The sequence below is a fragment of the Podarcis gaigeae genome (genome assembly GCF_964106915.1).
Source record: "Podarcis gaigeae genome assembly, chromosome: 4".
Classification (NCBI taxonomy): Eukaryota; Metazoa; Chordata; class Lepidosauria; order Squamata; family Lacertidae; genus Podarcis; species Podarcis gaigeae.
Window position 1 is genome coordinate 106,298,707 of NC_139677.1, and position 20,706 is coordinate 106,319,412.

A 20,706-nucleotide genomic window follows, 5' to 3' on the forward strand; every position below is an offset into this window, starting at 1 on the left:
AGGAGTAAATTCTTAAAGACATCTTAATTTTTTAGGGTCCTTCAGCACCTACAGCCAGAGAAGGGGAACTTTCAAAACCAAACTCTTTTGCGTTTTTCTCCAGAAACCTCTCCTTCTCTCCTACAGTTCTGATTCTCTGTTTCCTCCCTTGAAATTTGAAGGAAAGACCCTCTGGGAATTCCCACCTGAAGAAAATATTTTTCTTCCTTAGGGCAGTTGCCAGATCTGAATAATTACTTCTCAAAGATAAAAAATGTCGTGGGACCTCTTTGAACAAGATCACCGCTTTCCCATCTATCTTTTTTTATAGTGATTTCCCAATATCATGTCCCTTTGTTCCTTTGTTTTAAAAATCACCATGCAGTCATGTGTGATTTTAGAATCCTTTTTAGGACCAAATCTATATGCTTTATCAATCCACAAATTCATTTCTTCTTTTGAGATCTCCCAGTAAGTTGAAAATTCCTCAATGAGCCAACCCTTCAAGTTATCCTGTTCCTTCTGGACCACTCCCCTCAGTCTCAGATGAGCCTCCTTCTCCTTTAATTCCAAAAACGCAATCAAATTTAACGCCTGCTGCTGGACAGTCTCTAAATCCCGAATTTTTACCGTTTCCAGTTGTGTAATTCTTTCCTCATGTGAGGTAATGTTGGACCTCACTGTCTTCAAGTCTTCTTTCAGTTCAGAAAAGTCCCTCCTCAAGTCTTGAATGGTTTTTTGATTCCCTCTTACTTCTGTTTTAATTTCCTGAAGAAGTTGCATTACTGAGTCTTCAAATGTTGGTGTTCTAGATTCTCTTCTTGGTTTAATTTAATTTTTGTTCTTTCCAGACTGTTTCCCAGCTGCAAAAATCCCCACTCCAGAGTAAGTCTTTCCTCACCACAGTCTTTCAATCTAGTAAATATAAGTAAAAGTCTTTATTTTCTCCTTTAAACAAGTCCCCAAAAGTTTATTTCAAGTCTTTAACTTAGTTGCAGAGTTCCAGGTATTTGTTGAGCTCTGGCAGCTGTGGTTACTTTGTATTTTTCCAAAGTGGAAAACAAAAGTTGAAAGCTTCCGTTCCCTTTGTTGCATCACAATGGAGTCTAGCCTCCCCTCACCCGGGAAGTCTGTTTCCACAAAGAAGATACAACAGTTCAGGAAAAATCCCTGATTCTTCTGCAGGGAAATTTATTTTTTGTCTTTCCCCCCCCCTTCCCCCTGCTAGAAAGGGGGATATAGGAAAGACTTGAAAGTTTCTAAAAGATGAGACTAAAGTTGCGGCTTTTGGTAACTTTAGCTGCTTTCGTTCTTACTTCAGTGAAAGGGATCGACCTCTGTTTTTAAATCCCTTTCCTTCCCAATTCAAAGTTCCAAATGAAATCGTTTCACTCACAATTTCCAAGAGGGATAGTAAAAAAAAAAAATTCCCTTGGAGGAATTGGCCGCTCACCATCGCAGGACTCAGAGCTTCGCGCTTTGAAGGAAGCAAATTGTTTCCCTAGTGCCACCGTCTCCAACCCCGCTCTCACTCAGACCTCCTTTTTAGAGCTTACGGGGAGCAGGGAAGTCGTTCCCGGCTCGATCTGAGGGTCTTTCTGAGGGTCGCTCTAGCAACTCTCCCCTGTCTTCAAAGCGCTGGTACCCTTTCCGTGAAAGAACTCCTGTCCACCATAATCGGGCGAGCCAACCGGAAGTCTATAATGAAGGGTTTTTCTGACCTTTGAATGAATTCTTTGATGGGAATTGAGATTGGAGCTCTTCCTGAAGCTCTTTCCACAGTCCACACACAGATAGGGTTTCTCCCCAGTATGAATTATTTGATGGGAAGTGAGATTGGAGCTCTTCCTGAAGCTCTTTCCACATACCACACACTTATAGGGTTTCTCCCCTGTATGAATTCTCTGATGGGAAGTGAGAGAGGAGTTATCAGTGAAGCTCTTTTCACATACCACACACTGATAGGGTTTCTCCCCAGTATGAATTCTCTGGTGGGAATTTAGAGAGGAGCTATGAGTGAAGCTCTTTCCACATTCCACACACTGATAGGGTTTCTCCCCTGTATGAATTCTTTGATGGGAAGTGAGAGAGGAGCTATGAGTGAAACTCTTTCCACATTCAACACACTGATAGGGTTTCTCCCCTGTATGAATTCTTTGATGGGAAGTGAGAGAGGAGCTATAAGTGAATCTCTTTCCACATTCCACACACTGATAGGGTTTCTCCCCTGTATGAATTCTTTGATGGGAAGTTAGAGAGGAGCTATCAGTGAAGCTCTTTCCACATTCCACACACTGATAGGGTTTGTCCCCTGTATGAATTCTCTGATGGGAAGTGAGAGAGGAGCTATCAGTGAAGCTCTTTCCACATTCCACACACTGATAGGGTTTCTCTCCTGTATGACTTCTCTGATGGGAAGTTAGAGAGGAGCTATGAGTGAAGCTCTTTCCACATTCCACACACTGATAGGGTTTCTCCCCTGTATGAATTCTTTGATGGGAAGTGAGATTGTGGCTGTGATTGAAGCTCTTTCCACATTCCACACACTGATAGGGTTTCTCCCCTGCATGAATTCTTTGATGGGAAGTGAGATTGTGGCTGTGACTGAAGCTCTTTCCACATTCCACACAGTGATAGGGTTTCTCCCCTGTATGAATTCTTTGATGGGAAGTGAGATTGTGGCTGGTACTGAATCTCTTTCCACATTCCACACACTGATAGGATTTCTCCCCTGTGTGAATTCTTTGATGGTAAGTTAGATTGCAGCTCTTACTGAAGCTCTTTCCACATTTCATACACTGATAGGGTTTCTCCCCAGTATGAATTATTTGATGGGAAGTGAGATTGGAGCTCTTCCTGAAGCTCTTTCCACATACCACACACTTATAGGGTTTCTCCCCTGTATGAATTCTTTGATGGCAAGTGAGATCGGAGCTATTAGTGAAGCTCTTTCCACATACCACACACTGATAGGGTTTCTCCCCTGCATGAATCCTTTGATGGGAGGTGAGATTGGAGCTGTTCCTGAAGCTCTTTCCACATTCAACACACTGACAGGGTTTCTTTCCAATGAGATTTCTTTGATGGGAAGTGGAATGGGAGCTCTGACTGTAGCTTTCTCCACACTCCAAATTTTTATGTGGCTTCTCCTTTCTGGGGATTTTGTTGTGGTCACCTTTGTTCTCGATTTCCAATTCACCACAATCTGCAATGGAGACAAAAAGGGATTAGAGCCTCAGGAATGAATAAAGAAGAATGGAAGGGAATTCAGTGTGTGTTTATTACCTTTGTTGTTTGTCATTAACCAACATATTTATTATTAGATTCTAATGAGTTGTTGAATGTTGCTTTGTTTGATATACAGTAGTGGCCAAAATTGTAGAAGCCTTTTTGGAAATAGTGTATTCCAGAGCTTTAATGGCTTATAACAGCACTTATTTTGGAGTAATATCATAAAATCATATATCAGTGGAAAGATAATTTGAGCAAGAACTTAATGCAACAAAGTTCAATTAGCTGTATTCTATCAAAAATTATAGCCAAATAACCAGAAATAGGAAGCAGAAGCACTACTTGCTTAGGTTGACTTTTGTTAGTGTCTTATGTGATTGCTATCAAGTTGGCTCGTTTTTTCGTGTTCTTTCATTTAGTGAGTTTGCAGAACATAATAAAATTTTTAAAATGGCACAAAGAGTTGACTGGTTACCCAGAAAGAGATGTAAACTAATACTTTTAAGTGAACAAGGCTACAGTTATGAAGAAATTAGAAGATTGGGAAAAACTTAGCCAAAGCTGGCCTTTCTATATTTTTGAAGAGGTATAAGAAACTCATTCACTGGGGGGCCGCTAGGGGGCGCATCGGAAGATGGCTGACAATACCATCTCTCCGGCTCACATGAGGTAATTAAGAGGCTGTTATGGGAGTATGCAGCCTCCCTTGTTACCCCAAGGGAATGGGGAACGCTGCCTTGCCTGCTGTGCCCATAATTCACCCCCAGATTCGAAAGGGGGTGAGGGCACTAGGCACAAAAGCCCTCATGTGGGTCGGCTCTCCTGGACGCTGTCTCTGATCTGCGCAGCTAGTTGTGGGAGCTCAAAATAAACAATCAGAACAGAAGCAAACGCACATACTTCAAGCGATGATCGGGAACAAGGACTGCTAACTAAAGGGATCTCTGGGAAGAGGAGCGACAGGCTGGACTTAATAATAAATCAAGAAGAGGAATAAATCAAGAAGAAGATTCATCAAAGGATCGGTATGTCGGAGCAAGACTGAAAAGGAGGGGGGAGAATTTTTTTTCTTTTTTGGTCTTATGTGAGTACCCAATAATCCCCCCCCAAAAAAAGAATCGTTGCAATTACTGATCACAAGCAGGAAAAATAAGAACTGTGTGGAAATTAGTTACTATGCAAGGACGTGCCTTATGGGAGCATCAGGAAATGAAAGTAAATCCTTTGTGACGCAGTTATAAAAAGAGATTTATCATGGCAGGCTTGCCTGCAGGAATCCAGGGGGAGGAGGACTATGGCTGTTACTAAGTTGGAGTGTGGGTTCAGCCTGGCAGGGCTCCCTGAGAAAATTTATGAGGGAGCGGCGGGCCTGGGGAGATCAGGACAGACTGTCCGAATGTTTTGTACGGAGGTGTTGAAATGGCGTCTGTCTACTTTTATGGCTCATAGAATCATAGAATAATAGAGTTGGAAGAGACCACAAAGGCCATCGAGTCCAACCCCCTGCCAAGCAGGAAACTGTTACTATAAAGAAGCAATGCGGAAGCAAGAAGCAGCTAAGCCAGCTGCTGCTGGCTGCAAAGCCAGACAGGATGTTTGTGACTGTTACCATGGCAAGAAAGGGGCAGTCCATTCTCCGTATTGAGCACCGGATGTTAGCTCAGTGTGTGTGTCATATGACCTGTACAGGATGTACGTGGGTGGAGTTTGTGAGTTTCTGTCTGTTGTTCAAAGAGTGCAGACATCTTTAACTGTATGGCTGCTAAAGACAGAAATAAAAGCATGTAAATACACTTCTGTCTGTCTGATTCCCCTCCCTGGGGAAGCAGGGAGGAGGGGAGAAGCAGTGGTGTGTTTTTCTCACAGTCTGGGAAAAATCGCCGATACGGACCTCATCTGTTTTTCCTGCCAGGAGTCGCAGGGGGAAGGTCAAAAGGAATTCAGCCAGTGCCTGGAGACTGGCACATCCCTCTGACCGAGGCAGAATTCCAACATTGGTAGCAGAGGATGGTTTCTTCGATCCATGGAAGTCTGCAAAAAATAGTAGCAGAGCTGCTGTTTTCATCGCTCCATGGAAGCCTGAAATGAGAGGTTCTCTGCAGCCAGAAGCTGACCAGAAGAAGCTGACAGCCAAGCCACGGAGCCCAAGGTATGAGATTTTCGGGCTTAGAAGTGTGAATGCAGATTGATTCATTCTCTGCTTCAAAGGAGCAGCGTTTGGGAAAAACAGCTCCAAGTGAGAGGCCTGCATTCCAGAAATTCTTGTGGTTTCCTGTCCAAGGAAAGGAATGCACTGTTGCTAAGCAACGCCGGCCAGTTACTCGAGAGGGCTGGACAGTCAGGCTATGCCTCAGAGAGGCAAAAACAAAGTTTGTTTTGACTAAGGCTCTCACGAACTCTTGGAAGGAACATTCCAACGCAGCCAGTGTTAGAGCTGCCAGGTGCCCAAGAGCATAAACAAACCAGCTATTGGATTTTAGAGGCTTGTGCTTGAGAGTTAATGCAAGGACTCAAAATGGATGTCAAGAAGGGGGGAGGTATGCCTTCTCCACCCCTCCTGACCAATGACAATTATGCATCTTGGTCTATTAAGATGAAGGCCTTGCTGCAGAATCAGAGACTGTTTGGGGTGATTGAGAACCCCATCCCTGCAGCACCAACGCGTGCTTGGGAGTCACAGAATGTGAAGGCCAGAACGGCTATAATTCTGTGTGTGTCAGACTCTCAGCTTATCCATATACAAGATTTAGAGCACGCGAAAGAAGTTTGGGACACGCTGAGAAGGACACCAGAGAGATGCAGGTTCTTCAGCGTTGCTGTATTTTGAAAAGCTGACCAACCTGAGGCTTGCGCCTGATGGAGATGTTCAAGCGCACCTGACGGAAATGAAATATCTACGTCAACAGATGGTGGAACGCAATTTCCGTCTGCAAGAGGAAGTGTTTTGCTTCATGGTGATAAACAGCCTTAATCGGACTTACAAATCCGTTGCCAGTCAGCTTGGTTCGCTACCGGCTGCTCAGTTGACTTCGGAGAGGGTCTATGCAGTTGTGCTTAATGAACATGACAGACTTGCTGCCCTGGAGGTCAAGGACAGGGGGAGACAAGAACGGAGTTCTGACACCCCCAATGCTGTTGCTACTGGAGAAAATGCTGTAGCTTTGAACGTTGTCCGATGTTTCAATTGTGGACAGACTGGGCATCTTCAGCGGAACTGCAAGAAGCCACGTCAGAACAAAGGTGCCAAGGGAAGCTCCACGAAGTCTGAGGCGTCAGGCAAAAGTCATGCCAAGTCACAGGTGAAGCCTGCAATGGTTATGATGTCGCTAAAGGCCACACCAGAAGTGGAGAACGCTTTTGTCATTGACACGGGCGCCACGGTTCACATGACCCATCACAGAGAGCTATGTTCGTCGTTTAAGAAGCAAAGCTTCGTTGTACAACAAGCCAACGGTCAAGAGCTAGAAGCGACCGGAATTGGAACTGTGTATCTTGAAAGTCTGAACTTGACTATAAACAATGTTTATTTGGTTCCAGAGTTGAAGTACAATCTGCTCAGCGTTTCGCAGATTGCCAAGAAGGGACTAAAACTGTCCTATGATGATGAGAACTGCGAGATTTACAAAGATGGAGAGTTGTATCTTTCTGCCAAAGAGAAAGATGGACTGTATTTGTTGACTTTTGATCAAAGTGATTACATGAAATGCAATTCTAACATGATTTCTTTTGCAGGTGTAGCCAAGAAGAACACCAAGCAGGTCACCTCGAGGGGCAACAGGGCATTTCAGCGGGTGTATGCTGATGTGATTGGTCCTCTAGCACCATCTAGAGGCAATGCAAAGTATTACCTAATATGTGTTGATTCTTTCACAGGTTTTGTCTGGATTTATCTTTTGGAGAGACCAAAAGACGCCTTAGAAAGGTTTAAAGAGTTTTGTGACAAGGTTAAAAATATGCATGATGCTGACATAGATTGTCTTTGCACAGATGAGAAGCCAATTTTTCTCTTACAGGATTTCCAGAGGTTCCTGAAGAAGAAAGGGATAAGACACAAAATAGCTGCTTCCGAAGAAGCATGGAAGAGATGTGTCTGTGTTAGGGTGAACAAAGAATTGCAAAAGGGAATGGAGGCGCAATTGCTAAGTTCACATCTGCCACATGAGTACTGGGCTGAGTCGCTAATGTCGTTTTGTTATCCGTGGTTGAGAAAGTTTTCAAAAGAGTTGGGAAGTTCTCCTTTTGAGAAACTGTTCCATAGAAAACCGTCTGTTGCCCATTTCAAGGTTTTTGGGTCTCATGTGAGGACAGAAGCTCCGGGTGGAGTAAAGAATGCCAGAGGCATTTTTGTGGGTTATGAAAAGGGTCTCTACAGAGTAATTTTGTCTGAATCTGGTCAGGTGATTCTCACAAAATTTCTAGAGAGTGCTCCTGAACAGGAGAGAGTGATTGTTCACACATTTCCCACAGGAGATGATGATTCTGATGATGATGATGATTTTATTGAATTCAGTAGTACAGATGATGACAGCGATAGCTCAGACAGCTCAGTTGTCACAGTCATTGAGAGGAAATCTCACATAATGACTAGACCCTCAGAAGAGGAGGATGAACCACTGTTTACAATTGGTACTGGTTCACCAAAGAGTCCAAAGGCTGAACCAGAAAGCAGAGAAGAGCAGCACCTCTTACGTGGGTCTGAGAGAGCAACGAAGGGTGTACCACCCAAGAGGTATTCAAAAGAGTTTGCCAACCTAGCTATTGCATGCGTTGCTGTTGTAAACGACCAAGGTCAGATTGAAGCTGTGTCTGAGTCAGAGACAAAGGCACAACAGAGAGTTGTTAACCAAGGTAATGCAGAAGCACTCATTCCTTGGAAGCCACACAACCAGAGAGGTACATTGGTAAAACCAGTGGCGGGTAGTTCTAAGGGTGGAACTGAAACAGCAGGGGAATGTTATACATATAACAACTGTTTGTTTTCTTCTCTGGATCATGCATTGCACGCTGCACGCATTGATTCTTTAGGGGGAGTATGTTACTATAAAGAAGCAATGCGGAAGCAAGAAGCAGCTAAGCCAGCTGCTGCTGGCTGCAAAGCCAGACAGGATGTTTGTGACTGTTACCATGGAAAGAAAGGGGCAGTCCATTCTCCGTATTGAGCACCGGATGTTAGCTCAGTGTGTGTGTCATATGACCTGTACATGATGTACGTGGGTGGAGTTTGTGAGTTTCTCTCTGTTGTTCAAAGAGTGCAGACATCTTTAACTGTATGGCTGCTAAAGACAGAAATAAAAGCATGTAAATACACTTCTGTCTGTCTGATTCCCCTCCCTGGGGAAGCAGGGAGGAGGGGAGAAGCAGTGGTGTGTTTTTCTCACAGTCTGGGAAAAATCGCCGATACGGACCTCATCTGTTTTTCCTGCCGGGAGTCGCAGGGGGAAGGTCAAAAGGAATTCAGCCGGTGCCTGGAGACTGGCACATCCCTCTGACCAAGGCAGAATTCCAACAGAAACACCATCAAAGCACTCCTGACATATGGTTGTCAAGTCTCTGCTTAAAGACCTCCAAAGGAGGAGACTCCACCACACTCCTTGGCAGCAAATTCCACTGTCGAACAGCTCTTACTGTCAGGAAGTTCTTCTTAATGTTTAGGTGGAATCTTCTTTCTTGTAGTTTGGAACCATTGCTCCGTTACTGCTTCTCTGGAGCAGCAGAAAACAACCTTTCTCCCTCCTCTATGTGACATCCTTTTATATATTTGAACATGGCTATCATATCACCCCTTAACCTCCTCTTCTCCAGGCTAAACATGCCCAGCTCCCTTAGCCGTTCCTCATAAGGCATCGTTTCCAGGCCTTTGACCATTTTGTTTTGTTTTTTTTAAATAATATTTATTGAAAGTTTCCAAATATAACAAAAAAATTTTAAAAAAATAAAACATCCACTTTAAAACCTTATTTTCATTAACATCTTTCCAGGACTTCCCCACCCCACCCCCTCTTGTATTCCAATTCCTTCAAATAGATTCGGCAAGTTCTTACCCCAAATTTTAGACTTATTATCATTGACCCATTGTTATAAATATTTTTCCATCCCCTAAAATCGACCCCTGTTCCCTTCCACGAGTTCCCCTCTTTAATATGCAGAAGAGAATAGTATAAAAAAATAAAAAATGAAGTATAATTTTACACCCTTTGGATTCCAAATTTCCCTCCCCCCTTTCCCGGTTGCGTTCCCCAATGTCCATCAATGTCTGCTGTCGTCCTGGAGATCCCACATCTAGGCCGAAATCCTTCACAACTCCACTTTGCCGTCTTTTTAATAGTCTTTGCCATCTTTTTGGTCGTCTTTAATTTCGAACATCCAATCTTGGAAGGACTCTATCTCAAGAAGGTCCATTTTTTCCATCCAGATCTCTATATTTAAGAGTAAAAACTCCAATTTTATTTCTTTAGACCTTTCAAATCTGGATGTCCCAAATGTTCCCACTTCCAACTTTGTCCAATTCTTGTTGTTCTTGTTGTTCTGTCTCCTCACTTTCCTCTGGTTTCTTTTCCTGCTCCACTGCAAAAAATGTTCTAATTCCAAAAGCTTCTAGTTCCTCTACAGAGGCTTTGTTATTCAGGAACAAAACCTTACGTCAAGTCCCTTCCATTCTTCAATAGATAAATCTATTGACTCCTTTAGTGTAGAGACCTCTGTAGACAAAATAGTGTTCCATTTCTGCAGTTTTCCCAGGAGATAAAAAGTCCTATTCAAATTCCATACCAGCAATACTTGTAGTGTCCCACAGCCCCTCTAGAGGGATTATGGTAACTCAGTTTCCTTCCAGATCACACCCAACAGTCAAAGTAACTTGTTATCCCTTGTTTTCAACAATTTATATCAAATTGTAACAAATGTAACCGGCAATGTCCTCGTAACAAAGTTCTCTTTTTATTCTTCAACTTTGACAGCTCCTTTGACAGCTGTCAAAGCTTCTATTTCTCCTCACCAGGCGCCCTCACGGATCACTCCCGGTTCCCGGGGGGGTTGTGTTTTAGCTCACACGTTCCACTTTTCTCCTCCAGCACAGTCTTATAATTTTCCATTGTGAAATTAATAACTTTATCAATATAAAACAGCTCTCGATCTTAGTTGTCAAATCGTTGCTTTAAATCCTCTACAACCGGGGGGAGACGGACTTCCTTTTTGCACCTCCCCCGCTCGTTCCAAATTTAAAATTTTTTTCCTTTTGAATCCGATTTCCCGATTACTCACGGGTTGTTCTTTTTAGTCCAAATTTTCAATAGAAGAAGTCAGCGCTCTCCGTCAAATGGCATGCGGCTTTGCTCGGCAGGGGAAGCGGAGGACTCATAGCACCACACCACCCCCCGTCCCCCGCTCTGTAGCCTTTAAAAAGGCTCCTTTGCGGGTCGGGGGGCGCAAACGGTGCCCGCCGAGTCACCATGTCCATGGGTTTCAGCACCCATGGTTTTTGAGGGTCCCCGCGTCGCCGATGCGGTAGGACCCAGCCCCTGCCGAGCAGGCTCCCTCCGGAGCTCGGAGGGAGTTCGCCATTCGGCGATGGCGCCAACCCGGAAGTCCAGGCCTTTGACCATTTTGGTTGCCCTCCTCTGGACACATTCCAGTTTGTCAGTGTCCTTCTTGAACTGTGGTGCCCAGAACTGGACACAGTACTCCAGGTAAGGTCTGACCAGAATACAGTGGCACTATTACTTCCCTTGATCTAGATGCTATACTCCTATTGATGCAGCCCAGAATTGCATTGGCTTTTTTAGCTGCCACATCACACTGTTGGCTCATGTCAAGTTTGTGGTCAACCAAGACTCCTAGATCCTTTTCACATGTACTGCTCTCAAGCCAGGTGTCACCCATCTTGTATTTGTGCCTCTCATTTTTTTTTTGCCCAAGTGCAATACTTTAAATTTCTCCCTGTTAAAATTCATCTTGTTTGTTTTGGCCCAGTTCTCTAATCTGTCAAGGTCGTTTTGAAGTGTGATCCTGTCCTCTGGGGTGTTAGCCACCCCTCCCAGTTTGGTGTCATCTGCAAATTTGATCAGGATGCCCTTGAGTCCATCATCCAAGTTGTTGATAAAGATGTTGAATAAGACCGGGCCCAAGACAGAACCCTGTGGCACCCCACTAGTCACTCTTCTCCAGGATGAAGAGGAACCATTGATGAGCACCCTTTGGGTTTGGTCAGTCAGCCAGTTACAAATCCACTGAGTGGGAGCATAGTCAAGACCGCATTTTACCAGCTTCTTTACAAGAATATCATGGGGCACCTTGTCAAATTCCTTGCTGAAATCAAGGTAGGCTACATCCACTGTGTTCCCTTCATCTACCAGGCTTGTAATTCTGTCAAAAAATGAGATCAGGTTAGTCTCACATGACTTATTTTTCAGAAATCCATGCTGACTATTGGTGATCACAGCATTCCTTTCTAGGTGCTCACAGACTGTTTGCTTAATGATCTGCTCCAGAATCTTCCCTGGTATTGATGTCAGACTGACTGGGTGGTAATTATTTGGGTCCTCTCTTTCCCCCTTTTTGAAAATAGGGACATCATTTGCCCTCCTCCAGTCTGCCGGGACTTCGCCTGTTCTCCAGGAATTCTCAAAGATGACTGCCAGTGGCTCTGAGATCACATCTGCCAGTTCTTTTAATACTCTTGAATGCAGTTCAATTGGCCCTGGAGACTTGAATACATCTAAACTAGCCAAGTATTCTTGTACTATCTCCTTAGTTATTCTGGGCTGCGTTTCCTCTGCTGAATCATCTGCTCCAAATTCTTCAGGTCGGGCATTGTTTTCTTTATCGGAGAAGACTGAGGCAAAGAAGGCATTGAGGAGTTCAGCCTTTTCTGTGTCCCGTTTGCATTTCACCATCTTCTCCTCTGAGTGACCCCACTGTTTCTTTGTTCTTCCTTTTGCTACGAACATACCCATAAAAGCCTTTTTTGTTGCTTTTAACCTCTTTAGCAAGCCTGAGTTCATTCTGTGCTTTAGCTTTTCTGACTTTGGGTCTACACGTGCTGGCTATTTGTTTGAATTCCTCTTTGGTGGTTTCCCCCCTTTTCCATTTTTTGTACACATCCTTTTTAAATCTTAACTCAGTTAAAAGTTCTTTAGATAGCCACCCTGGCTTCTTTAGGCACCTTCCATGTTTCCATCTCATTGGTATTGCCTGAAGTTGTGCTTTTACTATCTCCCTCTTAACAAACTCCCACCCATCATACACTCTTGGATGAGTGTAAAATCCACACAGGAAATAACAATGTTTGTCTTCAACCCGCTTGTGGAGATTATCAGAGATCACAAAGAAAGGAGATAACAACAAGAATATGAGGAAAACAACAAAGATAAGATTGAACAGAACTGTGAATATTATTTTGACAGAACTGTGTAATTAAAGCAGCAGCAAGAGAGATGATCGGATCCCTTTCGGAGCTTGAAGCATGGGTACCCCCAACAATTTTTTTTAAAAAATTGGCTATGTAATTTGGAATTATTGTTATTTGGAATTAATGTGATGTGATTGGCCTGTTAATAAAAATTATTTTAAAAAAGAAGAAACTCATTCACTCCAAAATCAGACTGGTAAAGGCAGGAAAAGGTGCACAATAGCAAGTGATGATCAAAGAATGGAGAGACTGTGCCCACGTGACAGAAGAAAATCATCTGGGTGTCTACAAGGTGACATGGCGCAATGTAATGTGAGGTTGAGGGCAAGGACTGGTCTAAATGCTAGAATTCTAAGGAAAAAGCCATTGTTCTCTCTCAAGCAAAGGTTGAAAAGATTAAACCCATGTTAACTGGACAGCGAAACAATAGGATAGGGTTATTTGGAGCGATGAGACCCAAATCTCCTTGCTTGGTAGTGATGGCATGACATACGCGAGGAGAAGAATAAGAGAAGATTTATATCCTACATGCATTTCAACGACTGTGAAACACCCAGCTAGTGTTATGAATTTGTTTCATTAATGGGTATCATGGCTATAAATTGGCCGCTGTTTCTTTAATGCTAAAAGAACTAAGTCAGCATGAGTCAGCGGCCTACAATGACTCATGCAACCTTTCACCTAATTGTACCTGTATATTTAGAGTGGTCAATGTTAGTGTTGGGTGTGGGTTGGTTGGTGAAAGCTGGTAGTGTTGATGTGTGTACAGTTGGTTGTTCGTTTTGCGTATAAAGACTTTTAAGAATAAAAGCAGAAAATACTCTGCAAGGGCACTCTTCTTGTGGACTCCTTTATGCCGACAAGGGTCCGAGGACCAGGCTGAGGAGACAAAGGAAGTCAGTTCCTTTGCATTTTCATACACTGACAATGGAAATGTAAACTTCCCAAAATACACAAATGAAATACTTGAGCCCAAACTGAAGCGTTCTCCATGTGATCTTTCCCCATATACTGAAGCATTTACATATGTTTGTATAAATATTTGTTTATTTAATTATTTTACATTTCAACAGAGTTCAGCTCCATGTCATGTTGCTGCTTTGTGCAAAAGATCGTTTGAAGATAATAATATTCCACTGCTTGAATGGCCTGGGAATAGCCCAGACCTTAATCCAAGTGAAAGTCTATGGAGCCGATTAAAGAAACTTCTTAGTCAGAAGCAACCCAGCGATAAAGCCTAATTAATAGAGGCAATAATTCAGTCTTGGTGTCACATTATTACAGCTGCAGAACTAAAAAACCTGGTTCACTCCATGCGAAGGCGTTGTAAGGCCGTAATTAAAACTAAAGGTTACCAATGGTTTCACGTTTTTTCTTTATGACTGCTGTTCTAATAAATACTCCTTCAGAAAATTTCTTGCATTACATTCTTCATTAAATTATCTTTCCGTTGCTATATAATTTTATGGTATTATTCCTCAAAAAGTGGTGTTATGAGCCATCAAACCTCAGAAATGCACGTTTCACAAAAGGTATCCACAATTTTGGCCTCTAGTGTAAGATGTTCATTTTAAAGTTAATGTACTTTTTAGATGGGATCAGATTGTTATTATTTATGTTTCATGTTTATACATGTGTTGGAAGCAGCCCAGAGTGCCTGGGATAACCCAGCCAGATGGGGAGGGTGTAAATAAAATTATTATTATTATTATTATTATTATTATTATTATTATTATTATTACTGCTACTACTACCTGAGATTCAATAAGCCTGGCTCTTCTCTGGGACGGATTTTGTTTGGCCCAGTCATGGCATCCCCTCCATCTCCACTTCCAGTCATCTCTTTGGTCAACCCAAGACTGATAGCAACAAAAATAAAAACAGAAAACCTGATAGTAGCTGCTTATCTTTCCTAACAACTCTGAAGCTGATATTTGAGATATCCTGGGCAGTTCAGACCACCGAATCGTGGTATAAAAAGGCAGAACTAGAGGGAAATGGTTCACAGAAAAAACTGCAATTTGCTGTTTCTTCTGGGGGTGTTAGGTTCCCAGGTGTTGTAAGGGGCGCTGTTGAGCTCTGTGAAAATATATGACGTTTGTCACATAGAGGTATTTCTTGAATTTCCTGGCATATAGGACAATCCCACAGGGAGCCTTACCAAGAGAGGCCACGGTCCCACGAGTCTCCTCCATGACGTCCTTATGCAGAGCTCTCTGGTCAGGATCCAGCAACGCCCACTCCTCGTCCGTGAAATGAACAGCAACATCTTCAAAGCAGACTGGACCCTAAAAGAAAAAGGGAAATGTCCTCCTCTGAGACAGCAGAAATATGATCTGCTACACAATGCTCTGTGGTTTCCTTCCTGTTAATTGCTGTGTTGTTTCAATAGGATTGCTTTGCTGTACATGTTAATTATGGATGCTTATTTTAACACTTTAATTGAATTATTTTTTTCTGCTTTTAATTATGGGTATTTGTCTTTGTGCAAATAGGTGGTACTCCAAGTTATGTTTACGTTTTTCTGCCTACGCAAGAATTCCAGTTTCCCCGATGGAAGGATCCCCTTTCTCCTCTCCTCGTGAGTTGTTCTGGGAAGGTTCCCTCCCAATGCCCTAGAGCCAGATTCAAGGGGTTCATGGGGGCATGGAGAGGGGGAGGAGTGGGGGGCAGGCCCCCTTTTGCAGCAGATAGGGCTGGCTAGGTGAATGCTGGTCACTATTTGTAATCTGTTCACTGCTTAGAAACCAATTTTAGCATTCAATGATCAATTTAGAAATAAAAGAAGCCTAGTCTGGATGGCCATCTGTCTTGGAGGATCTAGCTGAGACTCCTGCAATGCAGGGGGTGGGACTTGATGGCCCTTGGGGTCCCTTTCAACTCTAGGATTCCATGAAAACTGCAACTACAGATGAATCCTACTGGCGACATTCAGAAGGCTGGGGTCAGAGTTATATGGGTAGGAAATCCCACACTACACAGCTGGAGTTCACACTTTCTTAGCAAGAACATGATATTCACAGACTTGGCTGAGTTTCGGGCTTTATGAGAACAGCAGCTCATTTGCTGAGCATCTTCCTCCACAAAAGCAGTTGCAAAGAGAGGGGTTTCTGGCAAGCGATTGAACAGTGTGCCAGTGTGCAGCCTGTCTTTACTCCTCCATGTTAGACCTCTCTTGACTCTGAGAGACAAGCAGGGAGGGTGGATTCTGGCAGAAGGAGAGGGAGCCCCCGGTGGCTCCTCCTTCTCCTGACTCACCTCTGCCTCTCGACCTTCCTCTCCCACTTGCTTCCTTCCTCTTCTGCCTCTGATTCTGGGCTGCATTCTGCCACAGAGTCTCCCAGCTCACTAAGCCCTGTTTCCCCTTCAGCTTCTGACACCTCCTCTTCCCAGGCTTCTCCCTCTTCTCCCTCTGACCGCTCATCCTTCCTCCACCTCCACTCCTTCGGCTCTGAGCCATCTTCCCTTCCTGGTTCCCCGGCTGCTTCCTCCCACCATTCCTCTGTTCCCAATCAGTCCATGACATTGCTCCATCCCTCGGCCTCTGTCCCCACAAGGCAGCTTCCCCTGACCTGATCTGGTTCCACAGCCGCTGCTTCCCTTTTGCCCCCATGAAAAGGTGGATCAGGAGGTCTTGCTGCCATCATTCTGTCACCTGCAAGAGAAAAAGCGTAAGCAAGACGCCAGGAGTGCCTGCTTTTCTCACAGGTGAAACAGGGCATCTCTAACCACAGATGGGCCTTTGAGAAAGCCTAACTTGCTGAGTGCATTTTGATGTTTGTGCCCATTTCATATGTTAGTTGTGCAGAAATTCATCTCCCCTCCTCTGGACCCTTGTTCCCAACTGTTTCCCCCCCAAAACAAGATGAAAAGAACCCCTAGATGAGTTGGAAAACCAACAGAATAGACCTAACAGAGAAAAGCCACCTTCCTCCTTACCCAGTGGCCTCTCTCTGGTGTCCAACAGAGGCCTCTCTGCCTCACAGGAATCCAGGTCCTTTTCTGCAAAATGATCGTTTTCCTGAAAGAGCAACAAGGATTCAAAACAGAGAATGAATGGTGAGAAATGTTAGAAAGAGAATGACAAAGACTTAAAGGGTGTTAGGTATCATTCCATGGATGGGCCATCAGCAGACCATTATGGGATGTTCTCTGTCCTGTTTGGAGCCCCTTGGGAGTATCCAGAGGAAAGTCTCTCTCACCTGCTTCCTCTCCTCTGCCTGACTCAGGAGGAAACCTTCAGCCAGGGACACTGCCTGGGAACTGGTCTCCGCTCCGCATTCCCTCACCCAGCTCTCCATCTCCGGTGGAAGGACAGCCAGGAACTGCTCCAAGATCACCAGGTCCAGCATCTCAGCTTTCGTGTGCCTTTCTGGCTTCAGCCACTGATGGCAAAGGTGGTAGAGTCGGCTGCAAACCTCTCGGGGTCCTTTGGCCTCCTGGCAGCAGAACTGCCTCACCTGCTGGCTCTGCACCTCTGAGCGGAGGGTGTCCTCCTCACCCAGGATCTTCTGCACAGAGTTTTCCCAGAATCCCCCACTGCTCCCAGTTTGGATGGCATGGCCTCTTCCTGCTCCAGGGCCAGATGAGTCTCGCTCATCCATCTGTGCTCTCAGGAAGCCTCTGAGAGATCGGAAGGAACCCTTTGGTCTTCTGCCAAGTTCTGTCCGTCTGAATGAGAAGCTCTAGCAAATCCTACAAAGCAAATACATTGTTCCGTTACAAAAGTTGTCTAATATCAGGAGAAGAAAAAGGTTCCCTGAGCAAGCATGGATGAGTCTTGCTGAGAACTAGGGCTGGACTGCACCACAGCCCAGACTCTGAGCTATCTTGGGGGGAGGGGGGGAGAGGAGTAAGAAGAGAAGAAATATGTCTCTAGCCTTCTAGCGATGCAAAATGTGGAGGCAACAAATGTGGAGGCAACAGAATTTGTAGGTCGGTAGAAGAAAAAGGTTCCCTTAGCAAGCAAGAGGGAAGAATAAGAGGGAGGAGGAGGGGGAGGAGGAAAAAGCAGCCTCTAGCTCTCCTAGAAGGAAGATTGCAATGCAAAATGTGGAGGCAACTGAAGGGATTTCTGGGAGATGAATCAGCCTGGTTGCTCCTGCCTTCCAGTCAATGCATGAAGTCAAAACTGACTGACAAGGCAGTCATTTGTATCTTGTGAAAAATGGATGCTTGGCTCTGGTGGGGGTCACCCGGGGGTCCTCAGGAGTTGCTCTCCCCCCACCCCCACTTCTGGGCACATTTCTCCCCTGCTTCTGTCTCCTTTTCTTGCACTTGGACTCTCTGCTACTCTCAAGACAGACTCCTGGGGTGGGGTCCCTTTTTCTTTGCTCTGAGGGCCAGGTATGTATCTGGCCAACCCCCTGAGGGCCAAGTGGACAGGGTCCAAAGACATCTCTCTTGAAATTTAGGCTGGCAATTTATTATGATTATTCTCTTAGATAGCTTAACATACGCACAGCCATTGATGTCCAGGTCCCTGGAGGCTCAGTGAGGAGCAGCGCCCATTTCTGCCTCGGCTGGTTTTCCAGCAACAATCCCTTTGGGACAGAGAGAGGATGTGGTCCTGGGATGCCCTGCTCTGGGTGCGAGGGGATTGCTGCAGTGGCCTCCGTGGGGGGCTGCCCTGGGAGACACTGGGAAACTGGTCCCCAATGCAGCAGCCAGACTCTGGGCTGGGATCCCTCTCTTTACTCCTCTCCTTTCTCTCCCACCTTTTCTTCCTCCCTCCCCGTGGGTTTTTTTTTCTGGGGGGCTAGTGTTCACCTCCTCCTCCAGCTTTGGAAAACCATTTGCACATGTTTCCTCGGCTGTGCAATGACGCTGAGCGACGTCACAGAGAGTTAAAGTCTAAGGACCCCTTTGTTTACAGAAGGGAGATTTTTTTCTGAAGGGGGGGGAGCGGAGGGCCGAATGAGTTTGGGATCCTCTGATCTGCAGGAAGGAGAGCATGGCAGACCTGGCCCCTCCCTGGCAGGACCCTCTCCTCCCTGACTTGGGGTCCCCCCCCTGCAGGAGCAGATCAGGGCCCCCCCCCAGGCCCCCTCCCCTGCTGCAGCCCTGGGACCACCAGATCCTAGAGAGAGAGGAGTCTCACCAGATCCCAGGAGAGGAGAGCGAAGCAGCCCTTCCTGGAGAGACACCGAAGCAGGGAAGGACTGGGGAGGGAGGGGGCTTGGCTCTGGAGGACCTGCCCCCCCTTGCTTCCTGTCCTCTCTGGGAAGGCAGCTCGGTTCCCTTTAACCCTTGCAATGCAGAGTCCACCCAGCTCAGCCTCTCTCGCTTGGCAGAACCTCAGATTATTATTATTATTAATGGCTATGGGGGGGGGCAGCTGCCCCCCCTGGCCCCGCCACTGGCCAGATACCCTTTTGGGGGTGAGGCTCTTGGCTGGACTCTGAGCATCTCCCTCCCTTCCTCAAGAGATCTCAGAGACATTTGAAACACAGAACACAGGAGACGCAGACCGAGGATGCATCACCTCAAATCCTTCCAAATCTCCAGGGCTGCTGCTGCCCTGAGTGCTGGAAGGAAGACCTGCTCCCTGCAAGGCCTTTTCCCTCCTGGACTGGGGGGGGGGGCGAGGACCAGACTCCCCCTGCTCATCAGCAGAGACCCCTGGGGGGCCGGAGGGACCTTGCCCTGCTGTGAATCCTGGGGAGCCCAGACTCACTGGAAGAAGCTCAGGGGCTGGGGCAAATCTTTTAAAAAAAGTTTTTAATCTGTGGTGCTTTCAATGCTGGGTGTTGGTTTTTTTCCTTTGTTGGGGGTGGGATAAACGTTTAGCTGTGGCTGGGGATTAGTTTAATTTCAGTATAAATGTAAGTTGTTTTGTATTGTTCTTGTTTTTTAAATTAGTTTCTACTGACTAAATTAGTTTCTGCTATACAATATAGTTATTGGATGGTTTGTATTTGGTTCTTAAGAAGAGGGGGGCAGGACTGCCGGGGAGTGGGCCCCACCCAACAGAATGGCTGGGGCAAGTTCTACAGGCGACTACAGATCTCAGTGATCACAGAAAGGAGGAGGAGATAAGCTTATGTCATTACCGAGGAGGCAGGTTTAGTCGTTGTTTGAGGACTATCTCTGCCTTCGGGTCTGGTGGATACTGGAAGGATACTGGAATCAGCAAGGGAGACCCACATCTTAAAGTGCTTCTGTGCAATACCAGGTCAATGGCTCACAAGACGGCTGTCATCCATGACTTGATCATGGATGGAGGACTTGACCTGGCATGTGTGACAGAGAATTGGTTGGATGAAGCAGATGGGCCTGTCCTTGCCACTGTTTGTCCACCAGGTTTCTCTTATGCACAGTAAACCAGGTCATGTGGGCGGGGAGGGGGAGTTGCAGTGATTTTTAGGAAGTCATTAGTTTGCACCAGGCGTCCTATTGGGAAGACCCAGTTCTCTGAGTGCATGTTCTGGAAGTTGGGCAATAGGGGCAGTATAGGATTCCTTTTGGGGTACCAATCTCCCCACTACACCAAGGATTCCCTGCTGCTTCAGGTTGTGGTGGATGTTCTCCTGGAGACACCTAGATTAGTTGTCCTAGGGGATTTTAACATCCATGCCGACATGTCCTTACAGCGGGTCGCTTAGGACTTCAGGGAAAGCATATTGGGCTTTCAGACCTGCTGAAAGAGGCAGACATTAAACCGCTTCTTTAAAAAAAACATCCTTAGACTCAGCCAATATGGCCAACTATCGCCTAGTCTCTCTTGGGAGAAGGGCAATGACAGGCCTAGACAGCATCTTGAGAAGTAGAGATATCACCTTGCCAACAAAGGTTCGTATAGTTAAAGCTATGGTTTTCCCAGTAGTGATGTATGGAAGTGAGAGCTGGACCATAAAGAAGGCTGATCGCCGAAGAATTGATGCTTTTGAATTATGGTGCTGGAGGAGACTCTTGAGAGTCCCATGGACTGCAAGAAGATCAAACCTCTCCATACTGAAGGAAATCAACCCTGAGTGCTCACTGGAAGGACAGATTGTGAAGCTGAGGCTCCAGTACTTTGGCCACCTCATGAGAAGAGAAGACTCCCTGGAGAAGACCCTGATGCTGGGAAAGATGGAGGGCACAAGGAG

General features: G+C 45.4%; 2 protein-coding genes across 2 annotated transcripts in view; one reads left to right on the top strand and one right to left on the bottom strand.

Moving 5' to 3' along the window:
* Positions 1–20,706, top strand: part of LOC310843317 (uncharacterized protein) — a 164,028-nt gene that overhangs the window by 50,362 nt on the left and 92,960 nt on the right. The gene's annotated exons all lie outside the window — the stretch shown is intronic.
* Positions 1,566–18,822, bottom strand: LOC310843335 (uncharacterized protein). Its single transcript, XM_083736527.1, has 6 exons — positions 18,717–18,822; positions 16,819–17,311; positions 16,556–16,637; positions 16,189–16,271; positions 14,778–14,904; positions 1,566–3,184 (listed from the first exon to the last, which is right to left on the bottom strand). Exons 2-6 carry the CDS (start codon positions 17,218–17,220, stop codon positions 1,590–1,592), a joined length of 2,289 nt encoding a protein of 762 aa, XP_083592653.1. The 5' UTR covers positions 17,221–17,311; positions 18,717–18,822; the 3' UTR covers positions 1,566–1,589.